Source organism: Dermochelys coriacea, chromosome 2 (genome assembly GCF_009764565.3).
Source record: "Dermochelys coriacea isolate rDerCor1 chromosome 2, rDerCor1.pri.v4, whole genome shotgun sequence".
NCBI classification, from domain to species: domain Eukaryota; kingdom Metazoa; phylum Chordata; order Testudines; family Dermochelyidae; genus Dermochelys; species Dermochelys coriacea.
In genome coordinates this window covers 193,196,812-193,222,488 of record NC_050069.1, presented here as the reverse complement: position 1 = coordinate 193,222,488, position 25,677 = coordinate 193,196,812, and the positions used below count along the sequence as shown (strand labels likewise).

The window sequence follows — 25,677 nt, the reverse complement described above, 5'->3', positions numbered from 1 at the left end:
CAATTTAACACCTTCTGAAACTCTAGCCAAGAAAAAGGAGTTGTACTTTAGAATGTGATAAACTGGTCAAGTTAACTAGGGGAAATTTTGGCTGTAGTTCAAATCTAACATCCACACTTTTAAATCCTAGGCTTGTCTACGCTTAACACACTACAGCAGCTCAGCTGCGCTATAGCACTTCATTGTAGACATTACCTATGCCAACAGGAAGATTGTTCCCTACAGTATACACTCCAGTGCTTTGTCCAAGCTAAACTGAAAAGGCCCAAGCAATGGGGTTTCCAATGACTCCCTTAAGACACTACTCCATAATCCAGCATTTCACTCAAAAAGATTTTGCTGATGTTCAGCCTCAAATATTCCCCTTGATAATCCATCCGTCACTGTACTACCCAAGTGCAATTTTAACAAGTCATGATTTCTCATTGAGAATTGAACCTGGGATTTCCAATGCTAATAGTATGAACCTCTGCCACTTGAGCTAAAGGAATCGCTCCGTTATCTGGTAGATGTAGTAGACTAATTTCCTCTGTGGACCGGCCACTAGAGGGGGATACATAACACAGTGAACAGGCTACATAATGAAGTATGAAAAGCTGCTGTAAATAAAAATATCCTTCACTCCAAATAACTCCAAGCAACACTTCCATTAGTTTCCCAGTTTAAAAGAATACACACACACACACACATTTGGATTGCTAAACTTCATTTTTTATTTAAAATAAATTGAATTTGAAAGAGAAAAAATGATATAGCTTTACACTACAAATTATTTTTTTACATAACTGTAAACATGCACATGTTTAGCCTATAATAAATCAAACTACGCAAATAAACTTGAGGCATAGTATTCTCCAAATAGTTATATGTAATTCAATTTTGTATTATTCCTGAGTACCCATTTCTCTGACCCTAGAGAAAAAGACACAAGTGAGAACGTTTTCCTATCAGCCTTTCCTCTTAAACCAATTGGTTAAGTCTGGTTTCTGAGAACATGGGATGTTCCAATTTGTTTTGCTGGAATATCAAGGAATACAGCATGGGTACACAAGAAGCCTTAAAACCTTTTGAGGGAGTGGGATACAAGTGTGGCCCATGCTGACCTTTTGGGTATGTATGTTTTAGGTCCTCTGGCTTGATGAGTGCCGACTCAGTACTGTTAGTGTGCCCAGAATCCCAGACATGATCATAGGCAATGTCTGGTATATTCCTTTTTATGTTGTCTTATCCCCTTTCAAATTGCATATACTCGCTGAATAATCAGAACACTTCCTATTCATTTTAGAGGGCACAATGCAGCCACTGACTAACTTATAATGCATTGTTGCAGTAATTAGATACTTCACTGCTTATCTAACATGTAAGTCAAGGGAAATTCAGGATGATATTTTGGAAGCAACATTACTACTAATTAGGTTGCAAACACACATTCAGTTAAATAGCTGCTATGCCAATTGTTAAGACCAAAGCTTTTACAGCTTGCTAGAAGAGAGCACCTGTATTCCCTTTGCTCACAGAGAAAAATTAAATCATTTTGGTTATAAACCAACTGTATTTCTTAATTGTGTGTTAAAATATGTATACATATTCTTTTAGATCCAAATATTTTTAAAAACATATGTACAAGAAAGATGCCTCTTTAAATATATATCGAATGAAGGAAAATAATCTGGGTTTTATCACCTTCCTTCAAAATCCCCCTAGCGCCCTCCAATGCATTTTTTTTTAAAAAGAAAAAAAACTCCACTAACAAACAGGGAAACAAACACACAAATGATGGTAGACTATCACTGATAGACAAAAGCCAGGAAAGTAAACCTTTAGCTTTGTATTTCCTGGTTTACATTAGAAGTATACTGCCACTTGCCTTACACCATGTGGGTAATAGCTGAAATTGAACCCTGTGCAGAGTGGGCAGCACAAACCTCATGCACCACTTAAGTCCCATGTACGCACAAAATGAAACAAACAAACAAACAAAAACGTAGAGGGGTAAATGTTTCTTGCTCTGAAGAACGACAGGGCCAGTTGTCCCTCATGAGATCCACGCCAAGGAACAACCCAAAGAAAACTCAATGTAGGGAACCTTGGAGAAGGTGGGCTGCTTCCAGCTGCATCTGATAACTGTTATTGATCTATTTGATGTAATCATCTTGTAGCAATGGGCTGTAGCCCTGCAGTTGCAAATATCTTTTCTCCAGTTCCAAATGGAGTATTTTGGAGTTGATATTCTATATTTAAACCATTTTCGTTAGAGACTGAATACCAGAACTAAATGAGACTGTATGATGCATTAGAGAAAGTTGTCCTGGTTCTTATTTACATAGGTAGGTACTCTTGTTACTCAAAACATCTAAGTACGCTACTTTGAGAGAATACCTGTCTCCAATGCCCATTATTACACATACATAGTGTGTGTACATGCATGACTGTGGTTATGAAGGTAATTTGAACAATTTCTAGTATTGTTTCCTTTAATAATGGAGGCAGCAACTGAAGTTTTATTTAAAATTATTCTGTAAGGCATTGGTGCAACAAGGTAGTGATTGAAGAGGCAATTTTATAACTTCTTTTACAACTGTTTAAAACACTCCCACATCACGGTTAGCCATAAATAGCAATAAAAAGGCATTAGAAAAGCCCCAAACTGAAGAAGACAGTTTAGTGATGAAATTTAGTTTGCACTCCAGCTCCCACATGGGTTTTTTAATGAATTGTTGGTTCACCTCTGTCCTAAACACACATTTTTCCTTAATGTACTACGGCACTGAACATCTCCGATGAACAAGAAACATCTAGAGAATATGCATTATGCTTTACAGAACAACAACAGTCAGGAACACAGACTGGCTTATCCACTGTACATATCTATTTAAAACTTTAAAAGACTAAGAATATACATAAAATACACGCTTAATTCACGAAGTAAAATCCTCCTCAGCTTCTGTTTAGGATAACAATTGATATTCCATAGGGTTACACATTGCTTATATTAAAATTCCACGCATGGAGCTATTCCCATGCCAATTTCTCATCAGCATTGAGCTCACTGAAAAGTAAATTAGTTCTTCATACATATGCAGCAGAAAAAGAGAAACCTCAGCCCTAGTCATCACTGTCACTTCCAGACTCACTCAACTGCAAGTCATTTCCTATTGGGGGAAAAAAAACAAGAACACCAGGCCAGACATTAATTCATACTTCGATGATATTCAAATTTAAGAATTATTGTATTTAAACTGGAGATTTAAATAAGAATTACCCAGAAATGAACATGAACAGCATCTCAGCAGTTTGTTAAATATAATCATTCTCCATATTCAAGAACATTAAAATCTGCATAGAGTTTATTTAAGGCCCAATCCAGGCAATGTTGAGTCTCCTTGGCTCCACAACCACAAAGGCTACTACTCCTTGTTCAAAAAGAAGCATTCCCCTTCTCAGCAGCTGTGGAATGAATTCCACACCCTCCACCCAGCCAAACTGCTATATATGACTTTTGGGCAGGACACTAGGGAAGTCCCTGGCTCTATCTACACTATTAAAATAATCATTTTTTAAAGATAGTAGTGAAGATGAGGCTGTTCCATGGGGAAGCTCTATGGCCTGTGTCATACAGGTATCAGGCTACATGATCACAGTGGTCCCTTCTAACCTGTGGATAAATCAGGAAAGAATATTCAAGTGCCAGCAACTCAAGAGTATTGAGCTGAACCTATTTGATAGCTCTGCTTCAGAAGTTAGTGAGAAGGGGAAACCAAGGGGCTCTGGGGCCCAAAGACAGGTCAGAAGCAGGGAGGCCCAGAGCCCTACACTGTCCTCATAGTATATAGCAAAGGTCCCTAAACTGTGGGGCGCACGCTCCTAGGGGGGTGCAGAGGAATGTTCGGGGGGGGAAGGAAAGGGAGGCACAGCAGTTACTGGACCAGCCCCCATGGAGGGTAGGGAAGGAGCGCCTCCCAGCTCTGCCCGCAGCCACAGCTCTGACCCTGCCACCAGGCCCTTGCTGCAGCTTCAATCCTGAGTGCAATCTCCAGCCTTGAGCACAGCTCCAGGCCACGGCTCCCAACTACAGCTCCAGCCCCCCTCCCAGCCGTGTTTCCCGGAGGTGCGCAGACAGGTTCCATTACAGGCAAAGGGGGCCATGATGGAAAAAGTTTGGGGACCACTGCTATATAGCAATGTCTGCTGCCTCTCTTGCAGCATTCTGGTAAACATGAGAATGAGAAAGGTCTTCTTCATTCTTGGGCAATGTACATACTTTCTTTTAAGATGGCGTATAACATGTGCCCCATCTTCTTCCACATTCCTGCCCTCAAATGCAGGTCCACTGCAAGGGAGCTACTTTAAAAGATAGTGGCTGTTTCTTTTCCTTTTTAACATTTTTGGGGGGTTTCCATGTGATGGCAGGCCTTCCCCTGTAGAGGTGGTCTTCATGTTACAGAAATATCAATAGTTTATCCATGGACACATATTGGTTCAAGTCTTTGAAATTCAAGCATATTCCAAGCATGGCAAATCTGACCTCCTAAATAAGGGCCTATCCAAAGGCCACTAAGTCAGTGAATAGACTCTACTGACTTTACTGGGCTTTGGATCTGGCCTTGAGTGAAGGTCTAAATACTAATTAGCAAAACTCACATTTCTCTTTACATACTGGACTAATCAAGGAGGATTAGATAAACCAGATTTTCAATGGACATTCTACACTGCACTGTCAATATTTGAGAGCCCATATATGTGAACATGTAAACCTCACAAAGGCACCCAATTCCCTATTTGCAGAGCACCAAGAGATGTACAGTAACTCCTCGCTTAACATTGTAGTTATGTTCCTGAAAAATGCGACTTTAAGCGTAACGATGTTAAGCAAATCCAATTTCTCCATAAGAATTAATGTAAATGGGGGGGCTAGGTTCCAGGGAAATTTTTTTACGAGACAAAAAACTAGTGTGTGTGTGTGTGTGTGTGTGTATATACACACACACACACACACACACACACACACTAGTTATATATATACTATATATACTAGTTTATGTATATATATATATATATATATATATATATATATATATATATATATATACATACATACATACACACACACACACACACCATAAGTTTTAAACAAACAATTTAATACTGTACACAGCAATGATGATTGTGAAGCTCGGTTGAGGTGGTGAAGTCAGAGGGTGGGATATTTCCCAGGGAATGCCTTACTGCTAAATGATGAACTAGCATTCAGCTGAGCCCTCAAGGGTTAACACGTTGTTAATGTAGCCTCACTCTAAAAGGCAGCACAAATGGAGGGAGGGGAGACAGCATGGCAGACAGAGACTCTGTGTGTGTGTTGCGTGTGTGTGTGTGTGTGTGTGTGTCTGTGTGTGTTGCACATTGCCCCTTTAAGTACGCTGACACCATTCTAAGTATACTGCCTTTAAAAAGATCAGGAAGTTGAGATGGCAGCTGCGGTCAGCAAGCTCTCTCCATCCTGAGCCCTGTTGTCCTGTCCCCACCCTGCTCTATATGGAGAAGGGGCACGCAGGGAGCAGGAGTATGGGGGAGGAAGACACCCTGATATTAGCCCCTCTCTTTCCCCCTCCCCTGCACAGCAAGCAGGAGGCTCCATGAAGCAGCTCTAAGGCAGAGAGCAGGAGCAGCACATGGCAGTAGGAGGAGGGACAGCTGAACTGCCAATTGATAGCCTGATGGGCGGCTGCTGCACAGGGAACTTAGGGGAGCTGATAGGGGGCTGCCAGTCCACCCTGATTCCAAGCCCCCATCAGCTAGCTGCAACGGCCTGCTCTTCCTGCAAGCAGTGGACAAAGAAGGCGACTGCCAAACAACGTTATAAGGGAGCATTGCACAACTTTAAACAAGCATGTTCCCCAACTGATCAGCAACATAACAACGTTAACCGGGATGACTTTAAGTGAGGAGTTACTGTGCTCACAAACACCTCAGGCAGAAATAAGAATGCCATGTGAAAACCAAGGCTCACCTTACTGGAAATCTATTAAGATTTCCCCACCACAAGAATAAATCTCTTAAACAAATGTAACTGTCCACTATTCTTTATAGAATAGGTTGGGAGGAGCTAGGAAGTCAAACAACCCTCTAGCCTCTTCATCACCCCAAAATTTAATGTCCCCACTGCTCCTGTCCAAATAGGGACAGAAGGAGAAAATGAACCACCTCCCCAGTAACTAGTTTCAACTACCTTTTAGTTACCAAAACCCATCAACCCCACCTCACACATTTCTGGGTGCCCCAGCTGGATCTTGATAGTTTCTACAACAGTTTTTTTTCAGTACAATAACCTGTAGCTCAATAGAAATATAGGCATAGCATAAAAAACTGAATTCAATATACAATTAAATAATACTAGCAACCCTATACTGATGGCATGGTTAATTTTCATATTTAATTCACCAAAACCCTCCATGTTTGAATTTACCTGAATTTGCTGCAGAAACCATGGACACTTACACACATCATACATTTTAGGTCCAATTTGTTATGGAGCATATGGAGGAACCACAGAGGATATATAGCAATTTGACTACCCATAATCTCCTCACCCTTGCCCATCTCCTATGGTAGACAGGAGTGGTCTCTCTACAGTTCCTCCATATCCTCACATTCTTTATGCGTTTAAACTGGCAGTGAAAGACGGGTGGGATAGCTATGAGCATGGCTGGTACAGTAACACAGGAGGGGAAAACATTTGAAAAGGGTGTAGTGCATAATTTAGCTGCACCTCTGACCCTTTCTCTGACCTCTCTGAATGCACCCTCCTTAGATGCTGGCCTCGTACCTTCACCTCTCTCAGGGTGGAATCCCTGGGATTCTCCTACCCTTAGACTTGGTGTCAGGATATAGAGACCAGCCAGCAGGTAACAGCCTACGTGTGGCAGGGGACATCCTGCCTGCCTGCCTCCCTCCACACCGATGGTCCCCAAGGACTCACAAGGGAACAGTGAGCTAGTAAGGGACACTGGTATAAGATGTTTGTTGTTTTGTATGATCTGTATTCTCCTGTGTGGCGTATGATTAAGTAAAAGAGCACAACGCTCTGTGTAAGGTATGGGCGTTACAGGCTTCACAACTGCCGCATGCCCCTGAGAAAGTTAAACTGTAACCAGAAGCTTCACACCTCTTGGATGGAGTTCTGGGAGAGGGGTATGTTGGAACAACCGGGTTATCTTGGGAGTCAGTGCTGGGCCTGGGGGCATAGAACAGATGGGCATAGGAGTGCCATTTTGGAGAAGGGGCAGAAGACAGAGTCAGTGCCCAGGAAATGTGCCAGAGAGGCCCCAGGAGGAAACAGCGCTGTAGCCTGCTGTGGTTCTAGAAGCTTAAACCATCCAGGGACACAGAAGGTTGCAGTCCCAGTGAGTGGTCACAAGAGGGTGCTCACTAGGTTCTGTGACAACTTCCTGCTTGTTTAACAGCCCTGTTCTTAAACTAAACCAACCTAGTAAGGATAGTCAGCATCCCAATAACCCAAAATAGCCATGCAGTAATTATTCCAATAACCAGGTCACATGCAGTATTCATCGGTTATTACACGTTAGCTCCACATCCTTCATATGTCTATATCAACTTCTAAGTAACTCTCTCAAAAACACAGCAACTTCTCTAAGGGGTTTACTATATATACACCCAATTCCACGTTTTCAAAAGCTCAGATTATTTTTTTGTTAATTTAAAAAACAATTCTTCCCTTCTCCCAAGTGTATCCTACTACTCCCTGATGGGGCTTTGCTGCCCAGTCACACTGAGGGCTAGCTCCAAAACCCACTGAAGCTGATGGGAGTCTTTTGGGTTTTGGCTCAAGCCTTTGATGCCTAAGTAGCCTCTATATCTTCAAATAAATGAGAGGTTTTTGTTATAAGGTCTCCCTTTCACATATTTCAATCTGAAGGCATGCTACCGCTTGGGATAACTATTTGGTAAACTATATTCTACAGTGGTATCTAAATCTGCTTAGAAAAATCTATGCCTTTTGGTGGCATCACACAGGTTCCCACAGCGACAACACACAAAACTTTACTTACTGAGAGTGTTCATTAGCTGATTGCTTCCTTGTGGCCTGCTGGTACCATTAGCAACAGCATTTCTGTTGTTGTACTGCTGGTGTGGTGGCTGAGAGGGGGAAATGCGTGCAGCCTCTTCCCCGTCACTGCTAGAGCTTTCATCATCACTCCCAGAAGAGCTCTCAGAGTCCGATGAGCTGCTACCACTGCTGCTACTCATCTGTTCAATAATTTCAACCTCTGCTCTTAGCTCTGGAATTAGATGACATTTGTTGGGTCAAAACATTTATAGGCCTCTGTGAATTTCAGGAAGGGAATGTTAAAATGCAACAGTTTTGTCAAGTATAATTTACCAAGCACAATGAACAAGTCTAAATAATTCAAATCAAAAGGAGAGAGAGGAGAAAACAAAAGATACACACAACTGTGCCTAAGTGCTGCAGTGAATCTAGAGAAGAGGTTATAATCACTGGTTCTCTAAACTTCATTTATTTCACTACCTCTTATATGTTTTCTATTTTTAAAACCATTCCTTGCTGTATTATTCATTTACTGAGTGCTCATTGTGCCAGGCACTTTACAGACAAAACAGTCATAGAATGTAAATGTTTTGGGGGGAGGGTGTAACACTTGACACAATGGGTAAAAATTTCAAAAGCACCCAATGACTTAGGAGCCTAAGTTCCATTGAAAAACCTGTGGGATTTAGGTTCGTTTGAAAATGTTATTAGATGCAACAAGTGATAGTTACAATTAGGAGAGAAGGGAATTACAACAATAAAGTTATGAAGTTCTTTAGATTTGCCATGCACACTTAGTCGTGCCAATGGTAATATGAAAGTTATATCAGCAAGAGTTTGGAACATTACTTACCAGTGATTTAGATAAGTCATCCCAAATCATACCATTGTTGTGTATTTTGAATATTCCATGTTACTACAAATCTATTTTGAAGGATTTTTTGAACATTTCATGGGGACTACAACTTGTATCCCTCCACCAAAAACATTAAGCATCTAGTTACCATAAGTCCAAAGGTATAGGGATCAGAGAGAGAGAAATAATAAAACTAGCATTATTTATATTCTGAAAGCACCCAAAATCTTCAGAGTTCAAGCCTCATTGTGCTGGACATTGTACATTCACAACCTAAGAAATGAGTTCCTGTCTTAAAGAACTTACAGTCTAATAGAAAGAGTGGGAGAAAGCAGGTACTATCACCATTTTACAGATGGGGACCTAAGGGACAGAAAAATTTAAGTGACTTGCCCAAGGTTACATAGGAATACTGTAGCAGAAACAGAGTTTGAACCCAAATTTCCTGAGTCCTACTCTAGTGTTTGACTCACAAGACCATCCTTTCTGTGTAAAGTATCCAAAATGACCTGGAACAGAACTTTTCTATACATAAAAATGCCATGACATTAAAGTTCATGATCTCGAATGTTTCAGGATTAAGGCTAAACACTATATCTGATTGGAAAGGAAAGGGTTCCAGATGCCCGATGATACAACAGCCCTCCAGGGTCAGGAAATAAGACTAAAGAACCCTGCTAAGCTCTCAGCCTCCACTGTATTTTGGCAATGAAATCCATTGGGTAATTATGCACTGGCTTAAAGTTTCCTTTTATTAATTTTAAATTTGCTACCTTTCAATTTCTAAGTCAGCTACGTTCAACCGGAATTAAGGAAAACAATATTATACCTATACAATGGAGCAATAGACTGTCTAAATCAAACTGTATGTCTTGAGGAAGTAAGGTTGCTTTTGCAATTTGGCTGCTGAAGCAAAACATACTGGTTATGTTACCTACAGTTCATCTGTTTGCAATCAGCCATTTCTGTTCAATCTTTTAGATTTAAAAAAATCTGTCATCTGTTTCTGTTGGATTTACATGACTGGGTCAATGGCAGGGAATAATGTATCTTTCAAAAATGATTTTTTTTCCCTCTCTTATTCTCCTCCCCACTTAGTCTTGCAGCTTTTAGAATTTTATTTCATGCTGGAGTCTGAGCCCTGGTCTACACTATGATTTTAGGTTGAATTTAGCAGTGTTAGGTCGATTTAACCCTGCACCCGTCCACATGACAAAGCCATTTTTGTCGACTTAAAGGGCTCTTAAAATTTATTTCTGTACTCCTCCCTGGCGAGGGGATTAGTGCTAAAATTGACCTCGCTGGGTCAAATTTGGGGTAGTGTGGACACAATTCAATGGTATTGGCCTCAGGGAGCTATCCCCAGAGTGCTCCATTGTGACTGCTCTGGACAGCACTTTCAACTCAGATGCACTAGTCAGGTAGACAGGAAATGCCCCGGGAACTTTTGAATTTTATTTCCTGTTTGGCCAGCATGGCGAGCTGATTAGAACAGGTGACCATGCAGTCCCAGAATCGCAAAAAAGCTCCAGCATGGACTGAATGGGAGATACTGGATCTGATAGCCGTATAGGAAGAAGAATCCATGCAGGCAGAACTCTGTTCCAAAAGATGAAATGCCAATATATTTGCCAAAATCTCCAAGGGCATGATGGACAGAGGCTACAACAGGGACACACAGCAGTGCTGTGTGAAAATTAAGGAACTCAGGCAAGCCTACCAAAAGACAAAGGAGGCAAACTCCTGGGTCAAAGCCCCATACATGCCGCTTCTATGATGAGCTGCATGCAATTCTAGGGGGGGGAGACCCTACCACTACCCCATCATTGTCCGTGGACACCTGCAAAGGGGGAGTCTCACGCAACAGGGATGAGGATTTTGTGGATGAGGAAGATGAGGAGGAGGAGGATAGCGCACAGGGGCAAGCAGAGAATCCCTTTTCTCCAACAGCCAGGAACCGTTCATCACCCTGGAGCCAATACCCTCCCAAGGCAGGCTCCTGGCCCATGAAGCCGGAGAAGGCATCTCTGGCGAGCGTACCTTTGTAAATACAATACATGGTTTAAAAGCAAGCGTGTTTAATGATTAATTTTCCCTGAAGACTTTGGATGTATTCGCGGCCAGTACAGCTCCTGGAAAAGTCTATTAATGTGTCCGGGGTTGGAGCGGAAATCCTCCAGGGACATCTCCATGAAGCTCTCCTGGAGGTACTCTAAAAGCCTTTGCAGAAGGTTTCTGGGGAGGGCTGCCTTATTCCGTCCTCCATGGTAGGACACTTTTACCACGCCAAGCCAGTACCAAGTAGTCTGGAATCATTGCAGCACAGAGCACGGCAGTGAATGGGCCTGGGCTTTGGTGGCACTCAAGCAACATTCAGTCTTTATCTCTCTGTGTTAGCCTCAGGAGAGAGATATCATTCATGGTCACCTGGTTGAAATACAGGAAATTTGTTTAAGGGGACATTCAGAGGTGCCCATTCCTGCTCGGCTGTTTGCCTTTGGCTGAAAAGAAATCATCCCTGCTGTTAGACACGCGGTGGGGGGAGGCCCGTTCATGCTGAGCTGTTCGCGTTTGGCTGACAGGGATCTTCCCTGATACTAGCCACACGGTGGGGGGAGGGGTGAAGCAATCATCCCAGGGAATTGGGCGATGGTGGTGGGGGGTTGTGCTGCACATTCACCCTAAAACCACAGCCCCTCCTTTTAAATGGCCAACCCAAAGGGGTTTGCTTGTTATGGGAAAGGAGGGCGCTGCTGTTTGAAACCATTCCCACATGTTATGAAGGTAGAAGAAGCCGAAACCCTTTGGCTTACCATGGTTGCCTGCAAGCCGAATTCTGTTGCCCAGTTGTGCATGTGTGATGTCTCACACCAAACCGGCAGGCACTCAATACAAGAGGCAAATTGCGACCTTGTACCGACAGCACATGAGCTATGTAATGTGACTCACTTGATTCACTGTGAAAGAGTCTCCCCTTTGTTCTCCAAAATGTATCTTTTTAAATACTACTCCCCCTTTTTTTCCTTCCACAGCTGCAAATGTTTCTATGCTCCCCCTATCATCTCCGTCCCAGAGGCTAACACAGATTAGAAGGTGGAAAAAAACACACTCATGATGACATGTTCTCAGAGCTCATACAGTCCTCCCGCTCCGATAGAGCTCAGCAGAATGCATGGAGTACAGCGTTAAATGAACGGGATCAGAGGAGGCAGGAGAGTGATGATAGGAGGCAGGATGTAATGCTGAGGCTAATGGGGGAGCAAAGTGAAATGCTCAGGAATCTGATGCGGGAAAGGCAGCAAGACCACAGACCGCCGCTACAGCCCCTGTATAACCGCCTGCCCTCCTCCCCAAGTTCCATATCCTCCTCACCTAGACGCCCACGAACGCGGGGGTGGAGGCTCCGGGCACCCAACCATTCCATCCCACCCCAGAGGATTGCCCAAGCAACAGAAGGCTGGCATTCAATAAGTTTTGAACTGTAGAATCATAGAATCATAGAATATCAGGGTTGGAAGGGACCCCAGAAGGTCATCTAGTCCAACCCCCTGCTCAAAGCAGGACCAAGTCCCAGTTAAATCATCCCAGCCAGGGCTTTGTCAAGCCTGACCTTAAAAACCTCTAAGGAAGGAGATTCTACCACCTCCCTAGGTAACGCATTCCAGTGTTTCACCACCCTCTTAGTGAAAAAGTTTTTCCTAATATCCAATCTAAACCTCCCCCATTGCAACTTGAGACCATTACTCCTCGTTCTGTCATCTGCTACCATTGAGAACAGTCTAGAGCCATCCTCTTTGAAACCCCCTTTCAGGTAGTTGAAAGCAGCTATCAAATCCCCCCTCATTCTTCTCTTCTGCAGACTAAACAATCCCAGCTCCCTCAGCCTCTCCTCGTAAGTCATGTGCTCTAGACCCCTAATCATTTTTGTTGCCCTTCGTTGTACTCTTTCCAATTTATCCACATCCTTCCTGTAGTGTGGGGCCCAAAACTGGACACAGTACTCCAGATGAGGCCTCACCAGTGTCGAATAGAGGGGAACGATCACGTCCCTCGATCTGCTCGCTATGCCCCTACTTATACATCCCAAAATGCCATTGGCCTTCTTGGCAACAAGGGCACACTGCTGACTCATATCCAGCTTCTCGTCCACTGTCACCCCTAGGTCCTTTTCCGCAGAACTGCTGCCGAGCCATTCGGTCCCTAGTCTGTAGCGGTGCATTGGATTCTTCCATCCTAAGTGCAGGACCCTGCACTTATCCTTATTGAACCTCATTAGATTTCTTTTGGCCCAATCCTCCAATTTGTCTAGGTCCTTCTGTATCCTATCCCTCCCCTCCAGCGTATCTACCACTCCTCCCAGTTTAGTATCATCCGCAAATTTGCTGAGAGTGCAATCCACACCATCCTCCAGATCATTTATGAAGATATTGAACAAAACGGGCCCCAGGACCGACCCCTGGGGCACTCCACTTGACACCGGCTGCCAACTAGACATGGAGCCATTGATCACTACCCGTTGAGCCCGACAATCTAGCCAGCTTTCTACCCACCTTATAGTGCATTCATCCAGCCCATACTTCCTTAACTTGCTGACAAGAATGCTGTGGGAGACCGTGTCAAAAGCTTTGCTAAAGTCAAGAAACAATACATCCACTGCTTTCCCTTCATCCACAGAACCAGTAATCTCATCATAAAAGGCGATTAGATTAGTCAGGCATGACCTTCCCTTGGTGAATCCATGCTGACTGTTCCTGATCACTTTCCTCTCCTCTAAGTGCTTCAGGATTGATTCAGGATTCAGGATTGTAGTGTGGTCTTGTCCTTCCCTCCTCCTTATCCACCACTCCACCCGGTGCTTCCCTTCTCCCCCACCCCTCCTGGGCTACCTTGGCAATTATCCCCCTATTTGTGTAATGAATTAATAAAGAATGCATGATTTTGAAACAATAGTGACTTTATTGCCTCTGCAAGCTGTGATCGAAGGGGGGAGGGTGGTTGGCTTACAGAGAAGTAGAGTCAACCAAGGGGGCGGATTTTCATCAAGGAAAAACAAACAGAACTGTCACACCGTAGCCTGGCCAGTCATGAAACTGGTTTTCAAAGCTTCTCTGATGTGCAGCGCGCCCAGCTGTGCTCTTTTAATCGTCCTGGTGTCTGGCTGTGCGAAATCATCCGCCAGGCGATTTGCCTCAACCTCCCACCCTGCCATAAAAGTCTCCCCCTTACTCTCACAAATATTATGGAGCACACAGCAAGCAGCAATTACAATTGGAATACTGGTTTCGCTGAGGTTTAACCTAGTCAGTAAACTGCGCCAGCGAGCCTTTAAACATCCAAATACACATTTTACCACCATTCTGCACTTGCTCAGGCTATAGTTGAATTGCTCCTTACTACTGTCCAGGATGCCTGTGTACGGCTTCATGAGCCATGGCATTAAGGGGTAGGCTGGGTCCCCAAGGATAACTATAGGCATTTCAACATCCCCAATGGTAATTTTCTGGTCTGGGAAGTAAGTCCCTTCCTGCACCTTTCCCGGCCATCCCACGTTGATGTTGGTGAAATGTCCCTTGTGATCCACCAGTGCTTGCAGCACCATTGAAAAGTACCCCTTGTGGTTTACGTACTGGCTGCCAAGGTTGTCCAGTCCCAAGATAGGGTTATGCGTTCCGTCTATCGGCCCACCACAGTTAGGGAATCCCATTGCAGCAAAGCCATCCACTATGACCTGCACATTTCCCAGAGTCATTAGTCTTGATAGCAGCAGCTCAGTGATTGCGTTGGATACTTGGATCACAGCGGCCCCCACAGTAAATTTGCCCACTCCAAATTGATTCCCGACTGACTGGTAGCTGTCTGGGGTTGCAAGCTTTTGGAGGGCTATCGCCACGCGCTTCTGAACTGTGAGGGCTGCTCTCATCTTGGTATTCCTATGCTTCAGGACAGGGAAAAGCAAGTCACAAAGTTCCATGAAAGTGGCCTTACGCATGCGAAAGTTTCACAGCCACTTGGAATCATCCCATACCTGCAACACTATGCGGTCCTACCAGTCTGTGCTTGTTTCCTGGGCCCAGAATCGGCATTCCCCAGCATGAACGTGCCCCAATGCCACTATGATGTCCAAATTGCCAGGGCCCGTGCTTTGAGAGAAGTCTGTGTCCATGTCCTCATCACTCTCGTCATCGCGCTGCCATCTCCTCCTCGCCTGGTTTTGCAGGTTCTGCACAAACTGCAGGATAATGTGTGAGGTGTTTACAATGCTCACAGCTGCAGCGGTGATCTGAACGGGTTCCGTGCTTGCAGTGCTATGGCGTCTGTGCGGGCAATCCATGAAAAAGGGCACGAAATGATCGTCTGCCATTGCTTTCACAAGGGAGGGAGAAAGGACAGGTGACTGACGATATCTACCCAAAACCACCCGCGACAATGTTTTTGCCCCATCAGGCATTGGGAGCTCAACCCAGAACTCCAATGGGCAGCGGAGACTGCGGGAACTGTGGGATAGCTACCCACAGTGCACTGCTCCGAAAGTCGATGCTAGCCACGGTACTGTGGACGCACTCCGCTGACTTAATGCGCTTAGTGGGGACACACACAATTGACTGTATAAAACCACTTCTGAAAAAATCGACTTCTATAAAATCGACCTAATTTCGTAGTGTAGACATACCCTGAGAAACGGACAAGGAGCACTCCCAAGTCTGGGTTCTCAATTTATTCCCAAACTGCGTGTTTCTAGAATCCCATAACAACTTTCAGGTTTAGAGGATCTCTCAATGTCTAAACTTAAGCAACTTGGGGAAACTAAGTACAATGGAAAATGAAAATCCCACAGATATGAATATCTTTTGCCCTAGCTTGATTCGGTAAATTTTCCACATGACTCAAGTGATACTTTGGATCAAGGGAGTTGATAATTATAACTACTCACTGAGCACTAAAAAGGTACATGGTGCAAATATTGACAGTCCATGCCTCAAAGAGTTGAGAATCTGATGGACAGAAAAGATGCACTGAGAGAACTAGAGGAAGAGGGTTCCACCCATTTCCTTGTTTATAAGCCTTGTGGAAGACGCGAGTTATATGTGGAGGATATGAATGAGAAGTTGGGATGACCTGGCACATTGAGACTGGGAGGACCCTCCGACATAGGAGTGTGGTGCTCTTCTCAGGGCAGCACAGAGCCATAAGCCACTGTTTCTCTCTTGCTAAGGCAGAGGGTACTTTGCTGAAGATTAGACTATGTGTGAGCTCCCTGACACACCAGTTTGTCTGCTTCGCCAGCAAATTCCTTGAGATTCTGCCAGTCTTAATCTTGTCTTGCAGGTAACAAATCAGTGAATCCCTGTTCCCGAGTTCTCCAGAGACGTCTCTCTGTAGTGTCCAGTCCCTCTGACTGGATACTCTCAGAAATTGTTAAGTTTGCTATCTCGAAAAAGACAGTATGCACACCAGCTTGTTAGGTTAGCTGAGGATTCACTCTATACTTCAATAGAACAGCACTGAGATGGTTTACAGTAAAACTAGGAATAAGTTTATGAACAAAGAACAGGCACTTAAGTGATACTAAGCAGAGATAATAAAAAATGGTTACAAACAAAACAAAACATACTTTCTAGTACCTAAAATTTAATTCTAGCTAGTTATGCCTTTGCCTAAACAGCTTTCTCACTCACAGCATCTCCAGTCCTTCCTGGCAGGAGCTCCAATGTTTACAGAATCAGAGCTTGTTGTCCCCTTTGTTCCCTTAGAGATGGATAAAAAAGGGGTTCTCTCCCCTTCTTTTTCTAATCCAGTAAGCCTTTGAAATATATTCTTTGAAAATTAAACCCAGACACAGTTCCTGTCCTCTGCTGGTGTGTAGATGCCATGCTGTCTTCCTCATCCTTCAATCAATTTGTTTTTTTGATTGGCTTATTCAGTTTGTTTACCATTGATGTAAATGTACCCTGGCCTCACCTTGCTCAATTTACATTGGAGACCCAGGCAAACTGGCAAACCAATATTCCTTTGTCTACAAAAAACTTGTTTATCTGCTCTACTCAGATTGCTTGGTCTGAACATATTTCAGGAACATATTTCCAGCACAGACATAATTCTTTATACATTAATCATACATACAATCATGCAATAATATTAATGATCACTGTGTCAAGAGTTTTTACATACATCTTACAAGATATCATTGGCTAAATATTCTGACAACAGCATAGTGGGTGGCATAAAGGGGCTCTTAGGGACAGAAGGAGGCAGCATGGAAGATGGTGTGAAGATGATAGAAGGGAGAGGAAGTCAATAATGAAAGAGGAGTAGAGTGCTAAAAAATAATGTTTTACGTTGAAATTCAGCAAATTTGATTTACAAGTCCACAAGAGACAACAAATATGCAATTATGTCATCTTTAGAGTTATTTTTCAAAGTACAACTGCACTTTAGAGCACATTTTAAGCACTAAATTTATAGTTTTCCAGCAACATTGGAAAACTTGTACTTTTTCCAGATACTGTATACCTACATTATGTCAACATTATTAAAAATGCATCTGTTGTGATTAAGTATGCTATATAAATACGTCAACAATTTTTTTCCTGTACATACCACAATATGATCATTCATTCTCATTGCACAGTGACATGTGATAAGATGCAAATAAGTATTCATAATGCATGAAATCCTCGCCTGCACTCTGGCCCCTTGATGCTGTGTAAAAGGGCTGCAGGGGCATAAAGAGCGACAATCCCCCGCCATAACTAGTAGGTAAAGGATTCCCCTGCTGTTAGCACTGCAAAGTCAGCTCTAAAGATGCCTCCCAAAGACCCTCACACATGCCACAGAGGGAGAGGCATGTCAAGTGTGGGGCCACAGTATGCTGTGAAAATTCTGGGCAGCACAGCAGCCCACGGGGTAGCCTGTGGTGGTTGCTGGAACTTAGAGAGGACCCCAGAGCTGTGTTAGTAACACCAGAGGCATCCCAGCCCCTGGAGCATCTTAGGATCAGGAAGGTGCAAAGATGGCTTAAAGCCACTTTAGATCCAGCCCCCTATGACAATATGGTCTTAATATACAATTAAGACACCTGCAGCGGCACAGGAGCTAGCAAACAGAGCTGTAAACAAGAGAGTTTGAGTGGGAGTTCTGTTGGAGGAGAAGGTAGTTGTACTTGGTTTTGTATTTTTAGTATTTGTGTGTGTGTGTGTGTAGGGGCTTTGTGCTGGGAGAGCAGCTGAGCCCTGCTTAGGGGGTGGGGCTTCTGACTAGAGGGCCTATAAAGGTAGCCAGCCAGCGGCACAGACAGCTGCAGAGGCACAGGAGCTAGCAAACAGAGCTGTAAACAGGGGAGTTTATATTGTGATGCTTGTTTGGGGTTTGCTTTTGCTGGGGGCGGGGGTGGTCTTTTTGGTGTGACTTGTGTTTCCCAGTTTAACAGGACTTAGGTGGGAAGCTGATGACAGATAAGGAGGCAGCTGTGGGAGTGACTCCTGTAGTGAAAGATACATTGAGGATGACTGGATGTGGAAGCTGTGGTATGTACATGATCCTGGAAGGGGGACCTGGTAAGAGTTTTTTCTGCATGAAATGCCATCTGATAGAGCTGATGGAGGAAAAGATCCGAGGTTTGGAGATGCAGGTGGAAAGGCTCGTTGAGTTTAGGAAGGGGTTTGAGCAGATGATGGAGCAAAGATATGAGGTATCTGAAAAGAAAAGCTCAGACTCACAGATGGAAGCAGGGCTGGGGAATTTTGAGGGGAGACTGGGTGAGGAAAGTGATCTGTGGAAGCATGTGACTAAAAGAACCAGGCAGAAGAAAAGACGGGCTAGTGAAGGAGAAATAGAGCTTAGGAACAGGTTTGCAGAGTTGGAAAATGAAGAAGGGGCTCAGCAGGTAGTCGCTGAAGGTGGAAGGGCAAGGAAGAAGAGAAGAGAGGCTAGTCCTATAGGAAAAGCTGAAGAGTCAAGGGAGACTACACCAAATATGAGCCCCAGGAGGATACAGGATGGGTTGAAGAGGATTATAAGGGAAAATAGGAATGGAAAGAACTTGCAGCCAGAGGGAACGGGGGAGAGACTGGAGAATAGCACCGTCACCAGGAAAAGGCAGGTCTATGCGATCGGGGACTCTTTATTGAGAAGAATAGACAGGCCTGTAACTAGAACTTATCCAGAGAATAGAAGGGTGTGCTGTCTTCCGGGTGCTAAGATATGGGATGTAGACCTGAGGTTGAAAAGGATCCTAAAGGGAGCGGGAAAGAATCCCCTAATTATCCTTCACGTGGGATCAAATGATACGGCTAGATTCTCGCTGGAAAGTATTAAGGGAGACTATGCTAGGCTGGGGAAAACGCTTAAGGAAATTGAGGCTCAGGTGATCTTTAGTGGGATCCTGCCTGTTCCTAGAGAAGGGCAACAAAGGTGTGACAAGATTATGACTGTCAACAGATGGCTTAGGCAGTGGTGCTATAAGGAGGGCTTTGGGATGTATGGCCACTGGGAGGCATTCATGGACAGAGGACAGTTCTCTCGGGATGGACTTCATCTGAGTAGGGAAGGAAATAGACTTCTAGGATCAAGGCTGGCACAACTGATAGAGAGCTTTAAACTAGGAATTAGGGGGAGATGGTTGGGAGATGTCCAGGTAATCTCCACGCCAGATTTTAGCATTGAGAGGGAAGAAGACGAAGTAAGAAAGGATTCAGCTGTGGGTAGGAGAATGTATACAAGGAGCGAGGGCGGTGTGGATACTAGTCTAATAGGTTATACTGGCTGTAGAATGACTGTGCCTAATAGGGTACAAAATGTGAGCGAGGCCAAAACAGCAAAAATTAAGATGTTTGTACACCAATGCGAGGAGCCTAGGTAACAAAATGGAAGAACTAGAGCTACTGGTGCAGGAAGTGAAACCAGATATTATAGGGATAACAGAAACATGGTGGAATAGAAGTCATGACTTGACTACAGGTATTGAAGGGTATGTGCTGTTTAGGAAAGACATAAACAAAGGTAAAGGTGGTGGAGTAGCATTGTATATCAACGATGAGGTAGAATGTAAAGAAATAAGTAGCGATGCAATGCATAAGACAGAGTCCGTCTGGGCAAAAATTACATTGGGGAAGATAACTAGTAAAGCCTCTCCTACGATAGTGCTTGGGGTGTGCTATAGACCTCCAGGATCTAATCTGGATATGGATAGAGCCCTTTTTAATGTTTTTAATAAAATAAATACTAATGGAAACTGCGTGATCATGGGAGACTTTAACTTCCCAAATATAGACTGGAGGACCAGTGCTAGTAATAATAATAGGGCTCAGATTTTCCTAGATGCGGTAGCTGATGGATTCCTTCATCAAGTAGTTGCTGAACCGACTAGAGGGGATGCCATTTTAGATTTAATTTTGGTGAGTAGCGAGGACCTCATAGAAGAAATGGTTGTAGGGGACAAACTTGGCTCAAGTGATCATGAGCTAATTCAGTTCAAACTAAATGGAAGGATTAACAAAAATAAATCTGCAACTAGAGTTTTTGATTTCAAAAGGGCTGACTTTCAAAAATTAAGGAAATTAGTTAGGGAAGTGGATTGGACTGAAGAACTTATGGATCTAAAGGTAGAGGAGGCCTGGGATTACTTTAAATCGAAGCTATCAGAAGCCTGTATCCCAAGAAAGGGGAAAAAATTCATAGGAAGGAGTTGTAGACCAAGCTGGATGAGCAAGCATCTTAGAGAGGTGATTTAGAAGAAGCAGAAATCATACAGGGAGTGGAAGATGGGAGGGATCAGCAAGGAAAGCTACCTAATTGAGGTCAGAACATGTAGGGATAAAGTGAGAAAGGCTAAAAGTCGAGTAGAGTAGGACCTTGCAAAGGGAATTAAAACCAATAGTAAAAGGTTCTATAGCCATATAAATAAGAAGAAAACTAAGAAAGAAGAAGTGGGGCCGCTAAACACTGAGGATGGAGTGGAGGTTAAAGATAATCTAGGCATGGCCCAATATCTAAACAAATATTTTGCCTCAGTCTTTAATAAGGCTAAAGAGGATCTTAGGGATAATGGTAGCATGACAAATGGGAATGAGGATATGGAGGTAGATATTACCATATCTGAGGTAGAAGCGAAACTCAAACAGCTTAATGGGATAAAATCGGGGGGCCCAGATAATCTTCATCCAAGAATATTAAAGGAATTGGCGCCTAAAATTGCAAGCCCATTATCAAGAATTTTTAATGAATCTGTAAACTCAGGAGTAGTACCGAATGACTGGAGAATTGCTAATATAGTTCCTATTTTTAAGAAAGGAAAAAAAAGTGATCCGGGTAACTACAGGCCAGTTAGTTTGACATCTGTAGTATGCAAGGTCCTGGAAAAAATTTTGAAGGAGAGATTAGTTAAGGACATTGAAGTCAATGGTAAATGGGACAAAATACAACCTGGTTTTACAAAAGGTAGATCGTGCCAAACCAACCTAATCTCCTTTTTTGAAAAAGTAACAGATTTTTTAGATAAAGGAAATGCAGTGGATCTAATTTACCTAGATTTCAGTAAGGCATTCGATACCGTGCCACATGGGGAATTATTAGTTAAATTGGAGAAGATGGGGATCAATATGAACATCAAAAGGTGGATAAGGAATTGGTTAAAGGGGAGACTGCAACGGGTTCTACTGAAAGGAGAACTGTCAGGTTGGAGGGAGGTTACCAGTGAAGTTCCTCAGGGATCGGTTTTGGGACTAATCTTATTTAATCTTTTTATTACTGACCTTGGCACAAAAAGTGGGAGTGTGCTAATAAAGTTTGCAGACGATACAAAGCTGGGAGGTATTGCCAATTCAGAGAAGGATTGGGATATTATACAGGAGGATCTGGATGACCTTGTAAACTGGAGTAATAGTAATAGGATGAAATTTAATAGTGAGAAGCGTAAGGTTATGCATTTAGGGATTAATAACAAGAATTTTAGTTATAAGTTGGGGACGCATCAATTAGAACTAACAGAAGAGGAGAAGGACCTTGGAGTATTGGTTGATCATAGGATGACTATGAGCTGCCAATGTGATATGGCTGTGAAAAAAGCTAATGCGGTTTTGGGATGCATCAGGAGAGGCATTGTCAGTAGGGATAAGGAGCTTTTAGTACCGTTATACAAGGCACTGGTGAGACCTCACCTAGAATACTTTGTGCAGTTCTGGTCTCCCATGTTTAAAAAGGATGAATTCAAACTGGAGCAGGTACAGAGAAGGGCTACTAGGATGATCCCAGGAATGGAAAACTTGTCTTATGAAAGGAGACTTAAGGAGCTTGGCTTGTTTAGCCTAACTAAAAGAAGGTTGAGGGGAGATATGATTGCTCTCTATAAATATATCAGAAGGATAAATACAGGAGAGGGAGAGGAATTATTTCAGCTCAGCACCAATGTGGACACAAGAACAAATGGGTATAAACTGGCCATCAGGAAGTTTAGACTTGAAATCAGACGAAGGATTCTAACCATCAGAGGAGTGAAGTTTTGGAATAGCCTTCCAAGGGAAGCAGTGGGGGCAAAAGATCTATCTGGTTTTAAGATTCTACTTGATAAGTTTATGGAGGAGATGGTATGATGGGATAATGGGATTTTGGTAAGTAATTGATCTTTAAATATTCAGGGTAAATAAGACTAATCCCCTGAGATGGGATATTAGATGGATGGGATCTGAGTTACTATAGAAAATTCTTTCCTGGCTATCTGGCTGGTGAATCTTGCCCATATGCTCAGGGTTTAGCTGGTCGCCATATTAGGGGTCGGGAAGGAATTTTCCTCCAGGGCAGATTGGAGAGGCCCTGGAGGGTTTTCGCCTTCGTCTGTAGCATGGGGCATGAGTGACTTGAGAGAGGCTTCTCTGCTCCTTGAAGTCTTTAAACCATGATTTAAGGACTTCAATAGCTCAGACATAGGTGAGGTTTTTTGTAGGAGTGGGTGGGTGAGATTCTGTGGCCTCCACTGTGCAGGAGGTCGGACTAGATGATCAGAATGGTCCCTTCTGACCTTAGTATCTATGAATCTACAACATATGCCTAGAAAGTACCTGGCTTTTCAGTAAAATATAAATTAAATAAAAAAGAAAGTTCCTCGCTTCAACTGCATTGTCCACAATACACCGATGGAGTGCACCATCCGATTTGGGCAGAGATTCTGTACATCAATCCCCAATAGGCCTAACTTTTCGGCACAGATACAGAAACACTGAGATTAGGAGCCTGAGGCTGCTGCTTAAGTAGGAGATTTATTTAATTTAGGCATTCAATCCTTCTTTCCCTCCCAAAATACCTGCATAATAAATATAGCAACAACATGGCAGTGTGGTCCATATTGTGCAAATTTGATCCCTATCCAATTACTTGATGGATCTCAGACCTGAAGCCTTTCTGCTGGATGAGATAGCCAGCCAACTCCTGTTCCATCCAACTGTGATGATGTGTATCTTTTGAGTTAATGTTATTTTTATGGAGAAAGAGTCTGAGAGAGATTAAATTATCAGCAAAGAAAGGATGCTCACATGCAGAGAGATGGGGCAGTTTAGATGACTACGTTGACAGAAGAAAATAGGTAATTCACTAAAAATCCTTAAAATGAGATATACAGACTATGAACCAGCAGTCTTGTACCAGTTTTTAATGCTTTAAAGTTCTTATGTATCTTTGTAAATGAATAATTATAACACAGAAGATTAAAAAAAATAACCTTTACCTCTCTTAATGTCATCCAGCTGAGGTTCAGGTGAAGGGTTGTCTTTCAAAGGGGAGGTTTTGGGCCCAGCTGCTGGCTTGGATGGGGCTTTGAACTGTGAGGAAGGCTGGGAGGCTCGGGCAGCCTGCTGTTCTATCCGTGCCTGGATCTTACTGCTGCCCTCAGCCCTGAAACAACATAAAAAAACAGTCAGTGGTGCCATAGAGCTGTGTTCCTTCGTTCCAGTAAGATCCGTATTAATATATATTTAATAAGTTTAGACTGAGTACTTTGCATCCTGTAGAGCTATACGGTGAATTATGGATTTTAAATAAAATACAGCTAACAACCTACACTGCTTTGGCACTCAGCATCACCACTTACTTCCATGGGAAGCATGCCGTAAAGTGACTGTAGAGTGAGGTCCTTACTAACTCTGCTCCAGATCCATGTGAGGCTTAGCAATATCTTTTTCTCTATTCAAATAGCAGTAAAGGTTTTTCATTTAGCAAAGAACGCCTTCTTAATACAATCAGCAACTATAGTAAAATACATTTACATAGCACCTTTCATCCTGAATGATCCCAAAGCTCTTCACAAACATTTAGACATGAAATACAGAGGGATCACTTCATTCATCAATGAAATGCAGCTAACTGTTAGAAGATGCACAACAAGATTACCCGGCATTTTACAACAGGAAGTATCCTCTTTGATTACATACAGTACATCATCAGATGAAAGTTACTATATAAGAGCAGAGAATTGTTACCAATATTGATTTATCTCTTGAAACTACAGAAGGAATCTAAGTGGTAAGAATGTAATTACTCCACTTTGAATTTTAGATTAAAACCACTTCTCTTGAAAAGAGTGCCAAGGGATCTTTAAAGACCAAAGTGATCATGACAACAGTTTTACATCTCATCTGAATGACATGACCTCTAATAGCACAGTGCCTTGGAACGTCATGCTCATGCACTTGTAGGGCACTGACTCTGAGGAAAGTGTGGCAACTATTGAATCACTACCCCCATCTACAACAGCCTGGATTTGTTCTTTGGAGATCTCTGATCTAGCTGCCAGCCTGGTCCCAGCCTGCATCACTATAAAGTTTTAGTGAGCTCTCAGTCAAAGTTTTTACAGCTGCGGTAATGGAGGTTATTTTAAATGTGTCGTTTCTAAAAAATGTTTAATAATGGCATGCTCTATAGAACTCATCTAATATGCATTCCCCACTGCTAAAAGAACTTGATTCAGAGACTTCAGGTACTTACATATTAGCATTACTCTGAAAAATATTTTATCTGAACACTTTATATAGTGTAATTTGTGTACTGAGGTATGGCTATCAGATCAGACAGAAGTTCTGATCTCAGCAGTTTTTAGGCAATTACCCACAATAATATTTATGTCTCCAGCATTCATTTTTTCAGAATCTTTGCCCATGAAGAGTTTGGACTTTTGCTCTGTTTTATATATTATCTCCTTGATGCAGCCATGTTCCCCCACTCTAATTATTACATGTAATTAGACTTCCACAAGAAGTTTCTAGGTCCACTACTCGCAACTTCACCAGTCCACTTGACAGGTTATCACTTCCATCTTCTTCAGAAAGAAATTATTGAAAGCAATGCAATCTTTTGACCATCTTCTAAATTCTTATCCCATCAACACTGTTCAATCATGAGTTACAATTATCACCCTTCAAATAACAGAGAATCTACTAATTCTTTACTCTCTGCTACATACACACAGTGGAGATTTCCATATTTAGGCATGATAATTGGCCTCATAAAGTCCAGGAAACTCAGTAATTAAACATTACTGCTAATTCACTCATAGCCATAGCTAACGGTGACACTATTAACATGAATCTCTAGCAAGAATTCATCTTATTAACTGTATGTGTCCCAGTTTTACCTTGTTTTCTTGACTTGAATGCTACTACTAAGTTTTTCCAGCACATATTCCCCAGTGTCATGATTGATAATAAGTACACAGTCCTTCTGATATGATCTTTTATTTCCTTTGAACACAGTCATTGGAGGAGTTGAGCCCTGG

The 25,677-nt window shown here is 42.8% G+C and overlaps 1 protein-coding gene across 1 annotated transcript in view; it reads right to left on the bottom strand.

The window, feature by feature from the left end:
* Positions 1-689: 689 nt before the first annotated feature.
* Positions 690-25,677, bottom strand: part of EAF1 (ELL associated factor 1) — a gene marked incomplete at its 5' end in the record, with an annotated part of 37,386 nt that continues 12,398 nt past the window's right edge. The window contains 4 exons of the mRNA XM_038389097.1: positions 690-3,152; positions 8,067-8,297; positions 23,635-23,801; positions 25,537-25,673. Coding sequence (XP_038245025.1) covers positions 3,106-3,152; positions 8,067-8,297; positions 23,635-23,801; positions 25,537-25,673 — 582 coding nt within the window. The remainder of the gene's footprint in view (positions 3,153-8,066; positions 8,298-23,634; positions 23,802-25,536; positions 25,674-25,677) is intronic.